This window comes from Dryobates pubescens, chromosome 10, assembly GCF_014839835.1.
Source record: "Dryobates pubescens isolate bDryPub1 chromosome 10, bDryPub1.pri, whole genome shotgun sequence".
In the NCBI taxonomy this organism is placed as follows: Eukaryota; Metazoa; Chordata; class Aves; order Piciformes; family Picidae; genus Dryobates; species Dryobates pubescens.
Genome location: NC_071621.1, coordinates 19,527,277 through 19,547,871, shown reverse-complemented (window position 1 = coordinate 19,547,871; position 20,595 = coordinate 19,527,277). Strand labels below are relative to the sequence as shown.

Below are 20,595 nucleotides of genomic sequence, written 5' to 3'. Positions count from 1 at the left end.
GCTACATCAAAATGCCATATATTACAGTGACTTGAATGTCAGCTTGAAATGTAGACAGAAGAAAACAGAAGAGAAAGAATAATGAATTCTGACTTGAATTCAGATTTTAGGTGAAAGAGGCTACAATTGTGGTGCAACTGGATGCTCTCAGTAGCTGCTGTTGAAAAAGCTGTGTTTATGTGAATCAGTTACATCTTTATTGAAACAGAGACCAGTATTAGGGAGCATAGTTCTCTAATGCACGTAGTCAAAGACTTTGTAGAGAATAATTGGTTTCCAGCTTTTGTTACAATTACTGAATACTTGTACAAGGTAGAAGAATTTCTGAATTTATTATGAGTCAGGCCTGATTCAGCTGAAATGACTTTTTAGTGTGATTCAAAGGTGAAAATCCTCTTGTAAATGGAAGTGAATCTGAGTCTTCTTTTTCGGTTGGTCTGACCATGACAGTCACAGGTATATCAGACAAAAGGTTTACATCAATCTGACAAAACCTGAAATACTCTTTTTCTCCTCTTACAAATGACTGGAAAGACATTTTTGTTTGACATAACATGTCTTAGAATGACGCATCACTCCCTCCTTTCTCCCCTGCTCCCACCGTAAGTGATTCAAATGGGACTGTGATGTAGAAGGGAATGGTGGGAGAGAACTGCTGTTCAATGGAAAAATTCCTTGTTCCCACAACTCAAGCTTGTATTCATTGTAATCAAGTACTGCACAAATTTCTCATCTTGTTGGCAGCAAATAAGGCATGAATTTATTCAGAATATTAGGAATGAGTGAGATGGGGTTATAATGAAAACGTTGTGCAGCTTTATAGCTTTCATAGCAACAAAACCTTTACATGAAATGACAGTAATCGGTATCATAGAATAACAGTATTTAAATGAGTATATTGAATACAGATATGAATTGTATTTATATAACATAAGCACTTGACTTTGCAGAGAATAAAAATTATCTTAAATTTATGTGAGAGGTCTGAGATAAAGCAAGTGAAAGCTCTGAATTTCTGCTAAGGATTAAAAATCCAAAAAGATAGGCACAACAGGTCATAGCAGGAGAACATAATAGGGCACCCTGTAGTGCTCAGCTATTAAAAGTGTAATCCTTGATTATGAATTTTATTGCTTTTGTATGTTTGTCTCAGATGCCTAAAATAATGTTGTCATGGAATTTTGGATTAATATATTTACATAATTTAATGTAATTACATCATTTTTCTGGTTTCTTTCTTTTTTTAATCCATCAGCTGCTTCTTATTTCAGAAGTGACCCACAATCTGCTCCACAATGATATTCATAACAAATTACATGTATCTTATAAAGAAAATAAAAAGATAGATAGGGATTGGTAGAAGACAGATTTTTTTTGTGCTCAGATCAACAACATATAAAGTTTTTCAGTCTGAGTAAGCTAGAAAAACAGCATAATTTGCAAAGATTAATATTGCAAATGTATTCAGAGATTTGGGGGGAGGAATTCAGTTTAAAATAATTCCGGTGTTACAAGAATTTATGTAAATGTAATGTTAACAATATAATATAAATATAATTTTAGGATAAATTAATATAATCCAATTCCTGTGTACATTGTTTTCTGTTTGCAACCTCTCAGTCTGAATCGTACACTTCTTCATTCATATTTTACCTTTTCACTATATGGAGCACTATAAAATCCAGACACATTAAAACTTAATTTCTTTCAATATTTCAGTTCATTGTGATACTTTTATACTGCTCATCACATTGAACTAATGTTAAAATTTAATATTCTGTTGAAAATATAAACCTCTTCCTCACTTGCCACGCACTCTTTTAATATTAATGAGCGCAAAATTATTGTGCAATGGGAGTTGGGGTCCTCCAACAAGAAACTATGTTGTGATGGTTTTGTATTTTAATTAAATTAATTATTTAACACATATTAGGATTCCTTGATGGGAATAAATGTAATGGTGAAAGTATATTTCTTAGATTGTTACCTATTATTTTGAATGTATCTTTTAAAAATAAATCACCGATATTTTAAGAGAGGGGAAAAGAAAAGGAAAACCACCCCACCATTCCATTAAAAGTAGTATATCCTGCATTCTTACAATGAAATTATTTCATATTTTCACTGACAGACAACTGAAAGTTAGGTACTGCCCCTAGAGAGAAAAACATCAAAAAGAATGCAATAATTATTCTAATATAAGCCATTTCCTTGAGCTACTTAAAAAGTTCTGTCACACCTTGATGACAGTAAGAGAGAAATCCCATTCCTTCTCATTTAGAGAGATAAAGCTAGAGATTTTCTCTTCTTTTAAAGAAAGTAGCCTCTGTTGGCTGTTGTGTGTGATAGAAAAGATTACTTGGGAAGACAGGTGGAGTAAAGACTGGAGAAACAATGGAAAATCTCTGGAAATCTGAATATCCTTTTCCATTGTCTTCCTCTTTTTGGATTCCTTCACTACCATTGCATCCATGAGTTCCATATATATAAATATATTCCAATTGCACTTAAATGATATAGAAAAGTATTTACTTCAGTCCTCTCTAATCTTGGGTAATTAAAACACAGTGTGTATAATGTGATGTAATTTCCTCAAAACTTCCATATTAATAAAGGAATTCCCTGCTTCAGTCAGAAGTTTCAGACAAGGAAATAAGAGGACATGTAGAATAAATTTCAAATAGTGTGTGGGCAATACTGTATTAAGAATAAAGATCTGCTGATTACAAAATGCTTACATTAACATTTCCAAATGATCAGGACATTCAAGGAAATAAATTTGGCTGTGAATTTAACTAAAACAACACTTTTTAAAACATTCCCCATCAGACTTGTCACAGAAGAAGAAATAGTTTCCATTCATATGGACATATTGACAATTATTGGTTGAATCAGAGAGCTAATGGAGTGGTGTTGAATAACCAAGGCGTGGGAAAGATCTGGGTACTCAGGTTCTGCTGTCAAATAAAGGATTTGATCCTGTTAGGTTCTTCACTTTCTGCCCGAGAGTTAATAGCTGTTTCCATTTAGTAAGTGGTTTCATATAGAATTATCAAAATCAACAAACTGTAAATATTTCATCTCTGTATTTCTGCCCCAAGGAAATGATAAGGCTAGATATCCTGTAGCCATAGTCTGCCTCATAATGACCATAGAGCCATTCTGCCTACCGTGAGGCAAAGTGGAGCCTACGGAGGTTTTTTAAATTTAATGAAAACAGAAAGAAAATTCAGGAGGTGGATTATTTAAAATTTTATTTTGGAATACTGTCTTACAAGGGGTAAACAAAAGAGGGTAATATCAATAACAGTGAAAGTGTTTATGATGGTTGCAATGAGGTGAACAGCCGTTGTGAACTGGAGCTGAGCTACATAGGTCTGACACTGATGGGTAATTAGTTTTATGAAAGAATAAATATACAAAATAATCTTTGCTGCCAGAAGTTGGGATTTGTGTGTGGAAAACGTGTTAGTGCCAATAAAGTACTGAGATACTCAGTATAGGTACCCATGCATAGATATAATTATGAGGTGCCATATTTTTCTTTAATTCTGCGTATATGAAGTATTTTGATCTGCAAAAGTCATTTGGATTTTGTTAGGAACCGCTGCATGATTCCTTCTGCAGTTTTCTTAATCCATCTTAATTTCATTGATTACAGGAGCCCTTTACAACATTCTTTCTAAATGCAAATGATAGCAAGTTTGACCACCCAGATCGAACCTTCTCTTCGGTAGCCAGGTCTTGGAGGAACAGCCAAAGAGATACCTCAGATGTGAAGGTAACATAAACATTAAATAAACTGATAAATGTATGTTTTCACTTAAGGTATTTTGATTTATGTAGGGACAGAGGGATTTATATTTCATATTTTTTTTATTCAGTATGCTAGGCATAGTTTAAGTAAAAGGTAGATGTTACTACAGTTTATTTTTCTACCATAAGCAATCAAAGATTCTTTGAAGTTGAGTAGACAAAAGGTGTTTTGTTTTTAGAGAAAAACAGCCTAACTGATCTAATTTAGATCAGATAATCAGGAGATGGAGAAAAGCCCAATAAATTGTTCTTTCCTGCTGTTAACTCAATATTTGGCCCACTCCATAAAACACAGCAGGAATTGGATTTGACCTTAAAGTGTCATATTGTTATAGCTTGCCTAGCTCTGGCTTTGCATTGCCTAGGGCAATTAATAAAGCATTAATGACAAGACCCATTTAAAATGTTGGCTTTTCTGTACAGCTTTAGCTTTTACTTGAGTGTGCCTGGGGATATTATGCAACAATACGCATTAGATTAAAACAACTTCTGCACGATATACAGAAACAGCCGGAGAGCAGGGTGATTTTACTGTTGTTATTCCTTACCTATTGTTAAATACAAAGGGATATTGTGCATATACATGAGACCTTACCAGGAAGAAACCAAAATCTAACTGTGTTTGATAATGTGGTCTTTCTTGATTCTAATTTTCTAGTAATTAGGTAGGCAAAGGCTATCTTTGCAGTATACCAATAATGGCACTTTAAAAAAAACAACTTTATTTTAAAGTGAATATTTCTCTCTTCTGTTTTGATACTGTTACTCATACTAGGAAATAGTAAAGTCTCATTATCATTATATTTTTTACTTAATTTGACAAAAGATGTACATTTGTTGATTTATTTTTATTCCAGAGCTCCTGTTTGCTTAAAAATTCCATTAGAGCATGATATTATAGTTATATATTATTATATATTATTATGGTTATATATTATCATCTATTATGGTTGGAAGAGCTAATCCCAAATTGTGTGGCACTCTTAACATATGGGAGAAAATGCTTTTTAAATAAAAGAATTTAAAACTGTTTACAACCCATTTCATGTTTATTTATGCTTCTCTGGAAGTCAATAGTATTTTAAATACTGTCCCTGTCACCTTTGTAAGGAAATGTCAGAACTTCGAAGGACTTTGAGTTAATACATTTGAAATGCAGCTATTTCTTCAAATTAAAAGTGCTGACATTTTGATTTTTTCCTTTCGCTGAAATACAGTTTTCCTGGAATTCCACCAGAGCATCTGGGGAAATGGCTTCCTAGGAGTGGGGCTGAAACAAAAGATAAGAGCCTTACAGTGCGGAATAAGGGAAGACAGTTGGAAGTGACTGTAATCTTCTTGTCTGGCTTTAGTACACGGGAGGAGGGCAGTTAAGTACATGAAGGCATTTCAGAAGATAAAGGGATATCTGTGGACAGAGGAAGGGATGGTAGTCGACTAGGTTATATAATTAGTGAAAGGATTGCTCCCGAACTAGAGGCTGAATGAGTTAAAACAAAGAACTGAAATGTTTGTGTGAAAATACAAGGCATCCTGTGAACTAAGTGGGATAAATTAAAGTGCTGCTGCCAGCTAGTGCAAGGATGCAGGAATTATGGAGGGATAATGCGTTATAAAATGTATTTGTGTTTAAAAAGCACAAGTTAATAAAATAAAGTGACTATTAAAAAAAAGATACTTAAAACTAGATTCTCACCTTCGCAATAGGAAGCCAAAAGATGAAGATGTGGGGTAGCTATGTACTTGATGGTCATTCAGTTTGGAAAAGGGAGTTTGGGATAACTTGGATAAAATAGTAAGAATTATACTAGTGGAAAGACTGTAAAATACTGTATCCTAGAATACATTTGTGAGTCTCACATAGAGTCCCAAAGACAGATTTAGATATATACACATTTCTGTTATGCCAGTGGAAACAGAAATGCTACTTGGAGCTAAGTCATGACAGAAAATCTAATATGGGAGACACAGATGAGGTATGTTAGCCAATGTTTTCTCCAGATAATCCCTCATCTGTCTGTTCAGGGATACTTTAGGGATTAAAGATGCTATTTAAAATATGGGTTTGTTAATTAATGAATATACAGAGAAGGTGGGTTTAGAAATTAACCTTGAATTGATTTATTATAAATTGGTTCAGCTAAATATAAAAATATTTTATATATATAAAAATATTAAAATATAAAATATATCAAATATACATAAATTCCATTTAAATATATATAAAATTATGTAGAAATGTAGTTTTATATTTTATATGTATTTTTATATCTTATATATAATATACATACTATAAATAGATATATTTGTATATGGACTATATTACAGTGATGAATATAAATATATAAAAATTATATTTATATAGAAATATAAACATATAAAAATATTTTATCTATAAAAACAGATAAATAGAAGCAGATTAAAAAATAAAAAGAATCTTAAAAGGGTGTAAAAGGAAATAGAAAAATTCATAGGCTATCTAAATAAAAAAGAAAAATTATGAGAAAAATCACAGAAAGGTAGAAATGAGAAGAGATTTTAAAATGTATTTAACATCAGCACTCAAAGTCATCATCGTATATATGTTACATATTAATACAAAGCCACTACTGGGATAAGTCTACCCAAATACACTGCGGTGGCCTAAGCAGCGTGTGTCACTGCAACAAGGAAACTTAAAGATCAGCAGGATGGCAGAAAGCTTATAGTGAGACTGAAGCTATGTCCTTATGTTAAACAGCAAGAATACCTTATGGCGTCTAAATTTCATGTGGAACAGTCTGGTTAGTCATCCATTTCCCCAAAGCTCTTATTTTTGTTGAGAACACAAGTTTTTGCCTTTTCCTCCTTCAGTTTCCACTCTGTGTTCATGCTGGATAAAGCAAATTCTTAGTGCTTTCTTTGCTAGGCCTAGCAAAGAAGTAAATATCCAAAGTGGATAGTAAATATCCAAAAAGATATATATATCCAAACTAGAGGGAGCCATAGGAAAAGTAGAAAATGCACAGAAAGAGGTGGATACAGGATGAAAAATGTTTGTATATGTGAGGTAATTAAGTCTAAAAGTGGTAACATAAATGCTATGAAATATGCAGACATATGAAAGGGAAGAGAATTGTCAGGGAACAAGGAGCTAAACCGTAGAGGAAAGGGATCAGATTTGTAAAATGCTTACTTAACCAATAACGTTTAAGTAAAATTAAGTATTCTCTGAATTTGAATATCCTCAAAAGGAGATGTAGTAAAGCCCTTACTTCTCAATCTTCTTAGAAATGTAGAAGACAAAACACTGGAAAAGCATCAGGGACAATCATGAATTGGCAAGAGGATATGGTAGTTGACCCTTCAGGCCTTTTCCATTTGTAGAGTCTGTGTTTCTTAGCGATAAATCAAGAATGAGTAGAGTAGCTAATTGTTGCTCTTGTTTGTTGCTGAAGATCTTAATGAACTGCATTTCTCAATGCCATGACATCAGGGCCAACTTTTCCCTGAGGCCTTGGAGTTCATCCTGCAAAAGGATGGAAAACTTAACTATTATCAATACTAGAAATACCTCTTTTTTAATTTTTTAAAATTTTTTTTCTTTATTTTCTTTTTTTCTTTTTTCCTTTTCTTTCTTTCTTTCTTTCTTCAGATTAGTTGCGCTACTGCTTGGGACATCTTACAAGCTTTTTATGCATTTTAATTCAAGCATTTTGCCAAGACTGGAAAATCTGTCAGGTTTAGGGAACTACCAAAAAATCCCCTCAAAAATCTCGTCCCATTTTGTCCACTTTCCTAAGAGCAACCACTATCTTGCACTACAAAATGCCTTCAGCTCTAAAACTGTGAAACATCCAAAATTCACATTCAGCTGTCTGGCAACTTCTAATATTTATCTAGCAGTCCTGCAACAACATAAATACTGTGCTCGAGAGATGTGTAGAGGTTGTGTGTGAGCACAAAACCCTAAAGCATGTTCTGTGTCAAAGTGTTCTGTATATTTGTGTAGTTTCTTCTGGCTGCACGTGCAGTAAATAAATGGGAGTCATGTGGATTCCCACATGATGTGCACACTGTAAATTGTTTTCCCACCCTAAAGATTTTTTTTTGAGTCTTTTTATCAATATTTGGTGTGTGGAATACATCAAAGAACCAACCTTTGAAAACTGTTACGAAGAGCAAGTGTTCGTTATTCATGTACTGCTTATCATGCATTTGAAATTCATCTGAGCTGCTTTAAGTACATTTAATCTCTGATCTCACTAATCTTGTTAATTACTGTGGCACAGGTTGTGAAATAATTTTAAAACAGCCTGTGTAATGAATTAATCTGACACCCTTCAGTCATGTATACTGTAACATGGTCACAATTTTTGCGTTCAATTACTGTATTGACTAATAATTTGATTGCTGCAGGTCTCTATTAACAACATCTAATGAAAAAAAAATCCTTTTAAAGTTGTTTGGGGTTTTTTAAGGATAACAAAAGTATAGTTTATTTTCTTTAGTTATTGTTTACAAAGAAGGTGTTTGGGATGCTTGATTCTTAAGTGTTTGTGAAGTAAGTCAGTGTAAACTAGTAATTTGAGATTTTAAGCAATGTGGACACTTCCCACGATTGTTCTTTTGCAGCCTCAATGTAGTTTTAGAGGAAACATCCAAACCACTTTTAGGAAATTTTCTGCATTAAACTTTAAAAACCAAATACCTGACATTTGCAAAAGAATGTATATCTTGTTAGGAAGCTGCAATTCTGTGGGTTAGTTTCCCTCTTTTTTCAGGTACATGTGTCCTCTCTGGCATTTTCCCTCTCTATTTCTCCTTCTCCCATTCCCCTTCCTCCTTTTCTCTTTCTCTGTGTATGTGCTGTCTCCTCCGGAACTAAATGGTTTCATAGTGAGCTAATGAAAATAGGGCTGTGGCAGTAGTTTGATCAATATGAGGGAAAAAAAAAAAAGAAAAAGGTTGTAATTGCTACATCCTGAATTGTGTCAAAAGGTAAAGAAACTTTGGAAAAAGTAGTGTATGATAGCTTATTGTTCAATGGATGATTAAAGATCTACTTAGACAATTTTGTTCCTTACATTTGGGCTGATTTGGTTCATTTTCAAAGAAACCTGTTTGGCTACAGTGGATGAAACACAATTAATATGGTATGTGCTATGTTAGAGTGGAAATACACAAGGGAGAACCTGGATAACAGAGTTTATTTTATTGTGTCTCCCTTTATCAACATCCACCTTTTCTTGAGATAATCAGTGCAAGCTGGAGGAGGAATGAGCATTCACAAAGTGACCTTTGGGGAAGCAAGTCACCCAGAAATGACCATAACTTGGCCAGTCAGCTTTCCAATTTTTAACTTTCTACCTCCCCCTCCCTGCTCCAGTTTTTGGTAGCATTGACTTACCCAGAACCTCCTGTTCAGGCACTAATCTTTCCTAATGCCTCTCAAACTTGTTATATTACTTTTTGAATAGTGTGGTTAGAAGTTGGAAAGGTAGCTCTGACAAAATGTCATTAAGATGTCTTAGTGTGAATTAACGCATTTAATGGAAGTACTCATGGCTGACTCATTGACCCAGTACTATGCTCTCATGGAATTAGTGGATGCCAGGGGATCAACCTTTTGGGAGGAAAAGAAAGAAAAAGAAATGGCAGCTTTAAAACCTTGAAGTGAATTATATTAGGAAAGTGAAAACGTCTGGGTTGGATTTGATTTCACTGGGAGGCCGTAAAATGGTATACCCTTAGCAAAACATATTAAACAGAAACGTCAGGTTTGATGCAAGTGGTGTACAGCTATGATAGTGTTAATAGTGGTCCTCTATCACCTCAAGACATATTTTTAAAAGTTTAATTTCTCAGCAGCTTGGATTTGTCACAGGCTTGTAAATTAGAAAACACATTTGGGGATGTTTTCTTCTATAAGGACACAAGGCATATAATACTGTTAACTATACCTTGGGGTTTTTGTATAGCTATTAAAATAAACTAGAGATCACATTTACAGACAAGGAATGTCTGTTATAATATTCATTTCACCTGTTTTTTTACACCCCTCAGTAGCTTTAGTGCATTGTTCTTCATCTGAGAAGAGCCAAGTGACGCAGGCAGTTTGAAAGGTAGCTGACTATTAAATGATAGAAAGCTAACCTGTCTTATTAGAAGTGTGTAGGAAAGGGGAGCAGAGGAGGTTACCAGTGTGTGAAATGTCAAGGACAACTAGACAGAAATTACTGCAAATAGATTTAGATCACTAGAATACCTATTTTTATTAACTGTTTGAACTCTAGGTATTTATTGTGGTAAGAAATTACCCATGACAGGATATGTAGTTGGAAAGATTTATTCAGAACCTTTGAAATGTTTTGGCAAAGCAAAGAAACCAATAAAATTTACTGAATCATATCAGTTAATACAAAATTATATATCAGCTGAATGGCATATAATAGCAATATGCACTTAAAATGCTTAACTGGTCTGTTAATATTTTTAAAGCATCAGATTTTTAAAATATATTGATCTTCGGTTACTTTTTTTTCTTCATTCCTTTATTTTATGCCTACAAATTGATGTAACTCCTGGGGAAGCTTTTTTGTTTTATTTTTGATGTGTTCCTTCATGTCTTGATTTGCACTGACTGACTCAATATTTGTACAGTAGGAAGAAAATATTTTGAGATTTGTCCTTCACAAACATTTGTAGCTTGAAACACAATCTTCTCAACATCATGGTAGTTTCAAACAAATATTCCTTTGCATAGACTTGGCTTTTCATTGACCTTTTACTGCTAGTGCCACTGAACGTGCAATACTATTCTATCTGTTAAGTGAAAAGCAGATTGGAAGACAGAAGGTACTCAGTGTCCCATCCCCTTGTGTAAATATCGTCTCTGAGATACCTTTTCACCCTGTTAATTTCTGGTTCTCCTTGTCTCTGTCTTCAGGGTGAATTTAACAATGACCCTTCTAAAGCATGAAAACAGTGATGGCTTGGATGAAGCAAATTACATAAAAATGAATGAAAAATAGCAGACATCAGAAAATTAGGCATTCTTAATCTCTGATCTAATGGCCACAGAGGTTGATCAAAACATTTGTTTTGGCTTCTGTGTTTTGAGCATGTGACAAACTATAAGAAGGCCAAAATGTATGTAGGAATAAAGTATGTTATGCACTTTTTAGGAATAATTCTAGTACTTAATTTAGGGAGTTTAAATGACTGTTTCATAACTGTAACTGTCTGTAACTAAGACTTAAGCAAGGTGTCAATGGAGAAGGTAAAATCATTGCTCTTCATTTGGGCTTTTAGGAGCTGAAAAGCTGTAGGTAGGATAATGCTTTCCAAATGTAAATATGTAAAGAGAAAACCAGTAATTTGTTGTCTGTATGTAGCATAGATAGCTAGGACAAGGAAGATGAGCTTAGATTGTGTAATGAAAAATCCAGGCCAGGTGTTAGGTAAAACTTCCTCAGAAGAAGAGTACTGAGGTCAGTTTTTGCAAATTGTGGAGTTGCTGTCATGTGAACTCTGGTACAACAGGAAGACAGTTATCTGGCAGGAAAAGTTAGTGCAGCTGAAATGCTTCTGAAATGAAAGAATGGGCAAGGTCACCTTTCCAAAAGTGACAGTGGAACAGTTAGGTATTTGAGGTATCCATTCTCTGTCCTTATAGGAAAAGCACCAAAACAGCTATCTCTCCTTAGCTATAATCTTTATTAGAATATGAACTGGCACAAATCCACTTACAAAACAAGCTCTATCTTTGGCTAAGAAAACTACAAATAGGTTTTGGAGCTAACTCTAGCCCTTCCTAATGTTATCCTTCCCTTCATTTGTGTGTTCATTCTTGCAGCTTTCAGTGGCTTCTCAATTAAACCAATTCTCTGGGCCCCAGTTGTCATCTTGCCGTCTCCACTGAGATTCGCTCCTGTCTGCAGCTTCTTTTTCCCAGCAACCTCTCAGGCTCTGTCTTGTCTTTGCTGCCTGCTCTGTCCTTGCTAATGGTTCCTCTCCCTGCTTCTCCCAGCTTGTTACTTCTCCTAGTGAAGTATGCTCAAGGGCTTTGGGTAAGGTAGTACTCACCTTCACATCCTTGCCAGGTGCTTGCCTATGGCATGAGGTAGAAGAGATGGCTTCTTCACTTACTCACAACAGAATAAACAATGAACACAAAACCAAAGCTTTCTACTGCAGTTTTCCAGATTAGTTATGGTTTCTGTGCATCTAAGTGGGTAAATATGCATTTTTGAAGATTTTTTCCAAATATTAGTGAATTCATGCTCACTGGGTGACAAAAGTTTTCATAGTGAGTCTGTTCTTTAGTATGTATGCATTCTTTAGAAATGAGAAGGGGATGGATTTATCTAAACTGGGTTGAAGTGTTGTGGTTTCTTAGTCTAGTCAATGGTGAAGACAGCAAAATTGTACAAGGAATATCAAATGCTACCAAAGAAAAATAAATGGTTAATGCAAACTATGGGAAATATGCAAGTATCTGGGATGGACAGCATGCAACAGTATTCATATCTCAAGAAGAGGTTCCATTCATCCTAAATAATTGTCAAATGAGCAAAGACATTTGTAAGCTGCACTAAAATTAACATTAAAGATAATGCTGAGACTGTAACACAGTGGGTTTATTAATTTTTATTTATTTTTAAATATTATGTATAGTTTTGTTACTTTGACTAAAAACTAAATAGATACCAGATGTGTAACAGAAATGATTAGGGTTCTAGAGAGAGTGTTATTTGAAGAGGATTTAGAAGTCTGGCACTGGTTATTTTCCAGAGCACAAGAATAAGACAGGTCAAACTAAACATATACAACACAATAAATCTTATGAAGAAAGTTAATCACATGCTTTCTATTTATTCTATATCTGTTTATGCTTTCTGCTATATCAGACAAGGGAGCGTTAAATTACACTGAAAGCAAACAGTAACAAAGATAAAATTACTAAATGGAAATACCATTAAAATATTCAGTGACTTAAATCCTGTTGTTTCAAGATTGCCCTGAAGCCATAAGATTAGTAGTATTCTTTGTTCTTCTGTCTCTGGATAGCACATCTCTTTCAGATATGTCAGATGTAAAGGTTCACAACCGAATCTTAGGACATTTAAAGTTGAAAAAGGAAATTTAACAATTAATGTATATTTGACAGAATCAGAAACGTGCTTGCTATTTGATTTTGCAGGTTAGTACACCCCCATGTTGCATAAAATGTGATAATTAAAAGCAGTGGTATGTGTTTCAAGACTGCCATATAAAACAGAAATAAACTTTGTGTGATTTTTTTCTTTACTTTCATTTGAATTGTTTCATTTGATTGTTGGCTTTTAATTTGATTTAGACTGAGTAATATTTCAGCATTCTGATATTCTTATGAATTTTCCCTTTTTTAAAGATGATACTCTCAGTTTATCACTGATTTGTATGGTAGCACATACTGAGTTGTGGCCAGCTTTTAGTCCCCAGTTACTAGTAGTTTCTTGAGATCTAGGAAGACTAATGTCTAGTTTCTTAAAACTGTGATAATCCTTCATTCTTCTTTGGGCTCCATTAGAGAAAACCAAAATACTTCCTGGGGAACCTGAGTGTGAATCCTGTTTAGGGGACAGGCAGAATTTTGCTTTTAGAAATATTCTGGGCAAATTAGAGGAAACATCATATAATTTAAGACTGTCAGTAAAATAATACTTTTTCTTTTAACCTTATAGGATATTCAGCATTGCTTTTAGCTTGGTTTTGCTCCAGCTGCTGTGTTATTATTTACTGCCTGTAATAGTTCTTTTTTCTTGGGGGGGGTGGTGTGTGTGTTAGGTTTTTATGAAATTACAACTCATTCCAGAATGAACTGTTCAAGCTCAGGCATGTCAGACTTGGTTAGTGTTTTGCACTGGTTAAATATTGATTGGCATTGCAGTTTAGTCTAATCTGAGTTCAGACTGTTTATAGCATAATAAATATGATGTAAAGAAGTAAGTAAATTGTCTTCTTAAACATTTAACTTTGTAACATAAATATTATCTTTTCCTTTTTTTTTGTTTTGCAATGAATACATTTGAAAGCACCTTCTATGCTTTAACTGTTCTACTCTCTATGGATCTGCACATCAGATTTAATTAGATAAGTTTTTGTCTGCAGTGATTTTTTTATTTTTTTTTAATGCTTCACTTGTCTGCCTTGAAAGAAACTTAGGTTTCAGGTGCTGTGTCATCAGTTTTGATCACGTTACACAACTGAATACCATAATGCTTTTAACAGTGTAATTTAGTGAATTTAACCCATATCTGGATATTAGAAAAGAAGTAGAGAGCTTTAAAGCTTTTTTGTTATTGCAGTTCAGTAATTACTGCTAAAATAAAGGACAGCACCGAATGTTGACATTTATCATGTCAAAATCTGTAGCTAAATTCTATTTAGCTATCTTGGAAATGGAAAATCTTCACAGCCTAACTTATCTATAAGGTATTAATTCACTGTAGATGTTCTTCACTACTCAGTTACTGATCTTTAAGTGTAAACATCATGTGTTTTAAGGATGTTTGTTGTACTGCCATTTTTTTCTCCATTTATTTTTAAAATTTTCTTTGAGTAGAGTAGAATAGAATAGAATAGAATAGAATAGAATAGAATAGAATAGAATAGAATAGAATAGACCCGACCCAATGTGCAGAACCCAGCACTTGGATGTGTTAAATCTCATGCCGTTGGATTCTGCCCATCTGTCCAGCCTGTCGAGGTCCCTCTGCAAAGCCTCTCTACCCTCCACAAGTAGTTTACACTGAATTATTTTGCCCTATATAGGTAACTGAATTCCCACCTTTTCTTGTGCAATCAAAGAAAATAGAGAAAGTAAAATCAAGACAGTCTTATATCACCAATTCCCCCCTTTAATTAGTTTAATTGAATAGTGATTAAAATCTAACATATTTATAGTATCAAAGGCTTAGCATACACTTTCTTCTATCACAGAATCTCAAAATCATAAAATATATCTGGTTGGAAGAGGCCTCAAAGATCCTGTGGTCCAACCTTCAACCCAGTACCGGAGGGTCAACACTAAACTATGGCCCTAATCTCCAGGTCCACACACCACTTGAACTCCTCCAAGGATGGTGACTCCACCACTGCCCTGGGCAGACCATTCCAATGTTTGATAACCCTTTCAGTGAAGTGTTTCCTAATAGCCAGCCTAACTTCCTCTGGCACAGCTTGAAACCATTTCCTCTAGTCTTGTTGCTTCTCATCAAGAAGACGCTGGCCCCCTCCTCACTCCAACCTCTCTTCAGGTAGTTATAGAGAACAATGAGGTCACCCCTCAGCCTCCTCCAGACTGAACCCCAGCTCCCTCGGATGCTTCTTGTAGGTCATGTCCAGACCCTTCATGAGCCTCATTGCCCTTCTCTAGGCATGTTGTTACCTGTTATTCTGAAAAAATCTCCTTTATTGATTTGAACTTCTTTCTCAAGTAAGGCTTTTCATTAAAACAGTTAAGAGAAAAACAAAGATTGAATATTCCATTATGAAAAATACGTTTGACTGCAAGTACAAGAAAACAGATTGTAAAATTTCTTTTTAAAATGCACAGAAACATAAGCAAAACCAGGGACGCTTTAATACATACTACAGCAGAGCCTGATTCTGGCAGCACCATTTGTTATCTTTGTATAAATGTCTCATTGTGTCTTTCTTCCTTTCCAGGAATTAATTCCAGAGTTTTACTACCTACCAGAGATGTTTGTCAACAGTAATGGCTATAATCTAGGAATCAGGGAAGACGAAGTTGTTGTGAATGATGTTGATCTGCCGCCATGGGCCAAGAAGCCTGAAGACTTTGTCCGTATCAACAGGATGGTAAGCAGCACTTTAATTTTATCATGAATTTTAACACGCTGGTTTTCATCTCTTTAGAACTAGGTTAGGAGAAAGAAAATAGAAAGTGAAGGAGAATTTGCATTCTGTCCTGCTTGACAGAACCCTTTATTTTACAATGGGCTTTCTTTCCATGTGCTGATATCATGGGAAATTAAATTCACTCTCTTATGATAAAGCATCAGATGGACACAAAGTGGACAATAAAAGATAGCCTGAAAAGTTTGTAAGTCTGCTCCTCCTCACCACTTTCTACATGAAAAAAAAAAAAAAATTAAAAATGCTGATACCTTGAAAGATATATTCCTTACTTGACTGAAGCTATACATTTCCTGTTCATCAGAGATGAACTGGAAGTACAGAAATGTGAACATAAGCCAAAAACTACAGACTCTGAGGAAATTTTGCAAAAGAACTGCTCTGCTGTAAATCACCATGAAGACTGCAGAACTTAAGCCTGGAATACATTGATCTATGTTATATCTTTCTTACTTTAATCTGATTGGTAATGATCCTATTAATAAGAGTTAATACATACACGTGGTTCTGGTAATTTTTAGGAGAACCAAGGTATATTCTGATGTTTTGGCCAGCAGTAGTTCAGTTTATGGTTCTGTTCTGGAAATTGATCTTCCTTAAAATGTCCTATAGAATTTTCCTTATAAAGTCAGGACTACACATTCAATAACCTATGGGTTTCCATACAGTTTCAATAACCTATGGGTTTCCATGCAGTTGCAGAACTGTTCAGCTTGTGCATTATTGCCTGTAGTGCTTTGTGGTAGTATTTTAAGTCTAGCAGTGTTGGGTATTTTCTGATCAGTTTGGCAATTTGATTTCAAGAACTCTCCATTTAAAAAAAAATTGTTCTTCAGGAGCTGATAGTAAAAATAGTTGTAATGAAGTTCAAAAGAATAGGAGAATATTGTAAAAACAAACCTATTCCTGCATGGATATTATTTAGAAGTGTCCTTCATTTAGAAAAGTAAATTATTTGACATATGTACAGCAGTCTCCTAAGGAAGCGGTGGACCTCATCACTTGAGACGTATAACATGCACTACACAAATCAGGAGAAATGTGTTCCACAGAGTAGTCCTTTGTTGTCAGGAAGAAGTAGAACATTTTCCTTCCTTTTCTTATCTGATTCCTCTTATAGCTGCATATATTGTAACATTCTTTCTAAAACCAAGTAATAGTCACAGCTGGGTGCAATAAATTCAAGCACAATTTTACTAGTAAAGAGGGAGATGGCCTCAAAGGATCATTACACTCCGTTAGCATTCTCAAGTGTGAGATGTGCAATCACAGATACCTGTCTCCAGAGTGTCCATGTCCCTGCACAAAGGCTTTTTTTTTTTTTTTTTTTTTCAATTGTGATTGTGTTGTGGCTAAACCCAAACTGGGCCCAGGAGTAAACGCACTGAAGTTGACCAAGAGATTTAGTTTTGACATCTGTAACAACAGAAACGTGATACCCAGAAAGAGGCTAAAGTGCCACCTATTGGGGAATATATTGTGAGTTGCATATTGATTCCCCTCAGGAAATTTTATAAAGAATGTTTCTTCTTGTATTTTAAATTGTGTTTTCTCCATTTTGCCTTTCCACAAAGATGGAATGATAACTAGGAGGATAAATGTCAGTGTCTGATAAGAAATCACATAAAGAATGTAGGTCTTTTGCTAAATTGCACAATGTCTCTGATATAATTTCTTTTTTTTTTTATATAATTTTTTTTTTTTTTTTTTTTAAAGAAAATAGCATAGGAAATCTCTGCATGAAAGTTTTGTGCTGTTCAGGAAAACAGCTGCATGCATGAATTTAGAGATAACATTTATACCCCTTCAGGACAAAGCTTTCAAGAAAGGGTGATGGTGAAAAGCTGCAAATTCCTTTTCAGTATTAGCTGTAGCAGCACTAAGAACTGCTTCCATATGTGTAAGCATGCTCAGGCTATCAGGAGATAGACCAGCCAATGTTAAGTTTAGAGTAGTATTAGTATTACAGGTTTCAAGTAACTGAGTACTTCACAAATTTCTGAAGTCAGGAATGATCTCACTTATGTATCATACCCTTCCTATACTGCCTTCCACTCCTCACAGATGTGAGCATCATGCTGCTATTATACAGCTTTGCCTGGAGGCAATTTCTGCATGCCCTTTATTCGTCTCAGCATCTACTTTTAGCAAGAGCATGATCAGTAGTTAAAATTCATTTCTACACAGATATGTGCTGTCTTCAAGTGAACAGTCTGAAGTTCACAGAGTTGGGAATTGTGTAGGAAACAGGAGAAAGAGGCACAGATTTATTTTAATTAGATACAGAAAATACACTGAAAATCACCTTGGGAGGAAAAGAATTAAAGATATTCAATAGGATGCTGAAGTCTGGAAACAAAAGTAGTAATAAAATAAAGCAGGAGCATGGGAGTGGTGACAATGAGCAGTAATTAGATTAGACAAAACTCTGCAATTCTATGTACACCAGAAATAAATGCATTTTGGTGCCATCTATAGAGAATCATTGCATCACAAGGGATGTAAACAGTCATACCTGTCTGTGGTCCTTTTGAGACTGCACCTGGAATATTGGACTCACTTCAGGGTGACTGGATGACAGAAGGAGTATTCACATTTGGATGGAATTCAGAAGGTAGAAACAAAGTGAGCAACTTGGGGATGTTTAAAGAGCATGTTATATGTGTAGTTTTTTATAAAGCTTATTCTAAGGTAGCAAGAAGATAAGGAAGGATAATCCCTTTCTCAAAAATGCAGATAGTATGCATAGTAAGAAGTAATGGAAATATATTTTGAAAGTGTAGCAACTTGAATATGTGATGATTGTTTTTCAGATAAACTTCCTTGTGTAGGGTTTTATTAGCACATACAGTAAACTATCACTATGCTCTATCATTGGCCACTGAAACTAGACTGGTCAAAGTAAGAAAAAAAATGTAAAGGGAGCAGAAAGTTTTACATTCCCTTCCTCATGTCTGACTCCATGTTTTGAACCAGCCAGCAGATGTACTGTTCAGTTAGGTCATCTCTAGGCCAAGCTTTGGCTGTTACACAAGAATCTATCTTGAGAAGGAAAAAAATGACCTGGGTGTGGTGCTGACGTGTAAAACACAGCAAGCTTGTGGGAGCCTGGAATTTCTACAGCAACACAGCAAAGCAAGTAGAGAGCATGTTTGCAGGGAAACCACAGAAAACTGACGACTATTTCAAATAAGTTTTATCCTGATCCCTTGTCTAATGAAACCAGCAGTAGGAATTTCATTTCAGTGGAAAGGAAAGGATCTTGTGTGGTATTACCTAACATACAGTGGGATCTTGTGTTTTCCTAGATGACAATATTTCCCTCTGTTCATTTTTGTTGTTGTTGCAGGCATATGTGATGTGTAATTTTGCATGGGAGTAAATACAAATCCCTATATACAACCTACTTGCACATTTGTGAATGTCACCGTTTTCTTTAAATAACAGCAAGAATTTCAGCATTGCATCCTGAGACTTATCAAAGTAGAGAACACCCTAGAAAACATCACAGTGGTACAATGACATAAATCAATGTAATTTTACCAATTGGTTAACAAGCTTTACTAAAATTCTGTGCAGATTAATAAGTGGCAGGCATGATTTTAGTGTGTTTTTTTTTATTTGATTGTTTGGCTGAGTGTTTTACACTTTTAACTAAACACAGAAATGGAAGTGGAAATGATTTTCCATCAAAGGAGATTCCTTTAACTTTTGAAAATTAGACCTCATATAAAGACCAGAAAAGACATTCAGTCCAGTTACTTGTAAGACCTATTACAGTAGCTTCTAAGGCACTCAGCCTATCCATCAGGGATTGTTGTAGCAGTTTTATTTATCCATACGAAGCTAGACTGATTACTATGGAGTTACTCATGAAACATTAATAAAGCACTATGTTCTATGCTAACATGATTATGGTCTGACCTCAGCGATGGCACAAAGGACGGAGGCAGAAAGTGTCCCTGATAACATTACCCTAATGCTGGGCTCATCAATCATAATCTCCCAGTTTACCAGGGAAAAAAACCCCACGCATAAAACCTTCCACAGATGTGCATCTGTAGTCCTACTCAGCCTCTCAGTCCCCACAGACTTAGAGTGGTCCTGAGAGCCAGAAATAGAACAGATTCAGTCAGTAAGTCAAGCATGTTAAATCAAGGCAGGGAACACCACTGTGAAACACCGAAGCAGAGCTTTTGTAATAAGCATGCTTTAGTTTTGAAACAAAAGATGCAGGATTATGTAATTCAAAGTTAATTATAATGATATTTTCATTATGGCTTATGCATATATTAAATTACAAATTACAGCATTGAGTAAAATGCATTCATTATAAATTGTATTTTTGAGAGACTGAATCGTGTCCTGTTTTTGTTACACGTATTTTGTTTCTATTACATCAGTGTTACTAAGATTGAATTTTCTTTCTGTTTGTGAAATGATTCATTTGTGCTCTTCTGCTGCCTGCCAATTACATTTTTATACAGTTCCTTAGCTGTTCAGAAGCATGCATAGTATTTCATAATTAAAAAGTGTTTTGAATAGTCATTAGAAACATCTACTATGAAATGTATGTGATATAAGGATCTAGATGATTTATCTTTTCTCTTCATCATTCACCAGTAGTTGACATTCTTTTTTACCAGATAATCTGTAGATAAGATTTGATATTACTTCCTCAGTAGTAACTGTGATTTTATTTTGTATGTTGTGAAAGTTTGTTCTCAATGCAATTAAAACTCATGCAGCTAACAGGTTTCAATCTAATTGGAAGTGGCAGTGATTCTTATAAAATCTTTCTATATTGCTGAAGAATCTTATTTACACCTTGAAGCTGCTCACATAAAGGATCCATTCTTGTGCAGACATTCCTGA

General features: G+C 34.8%; 1 protein-coding gene across 5 annotated transcripts in view; it reads left to right on the top strand.

Annotated features, from left to right (window-relative positions):
- NBEA (neurobeachin) overlaps window positions 1-20,595 on the top strand; it is a 486,697-nt gene that overhangs the window by 415,406 nt on the left and 50,696 nt on the right. For all 5 annotated transcript variants that reach the window (XM_054164764.1, XM_054164763.1, XM_054164761.1 and 2 more), the window contains 2 exons: window positions 3,662-3,781; window positions 15,511-15,663. In XM_054164764.1, the coding sequence (XP_054020739.1) occupies window positions 3,662-3,781; window positions 15,511-15,663 (273 nt within the window). The remainder of the gene's footprint in view (window positions 1-3,661; window positions 3,782-15,510; window positions 15,664-20,595) is intronic.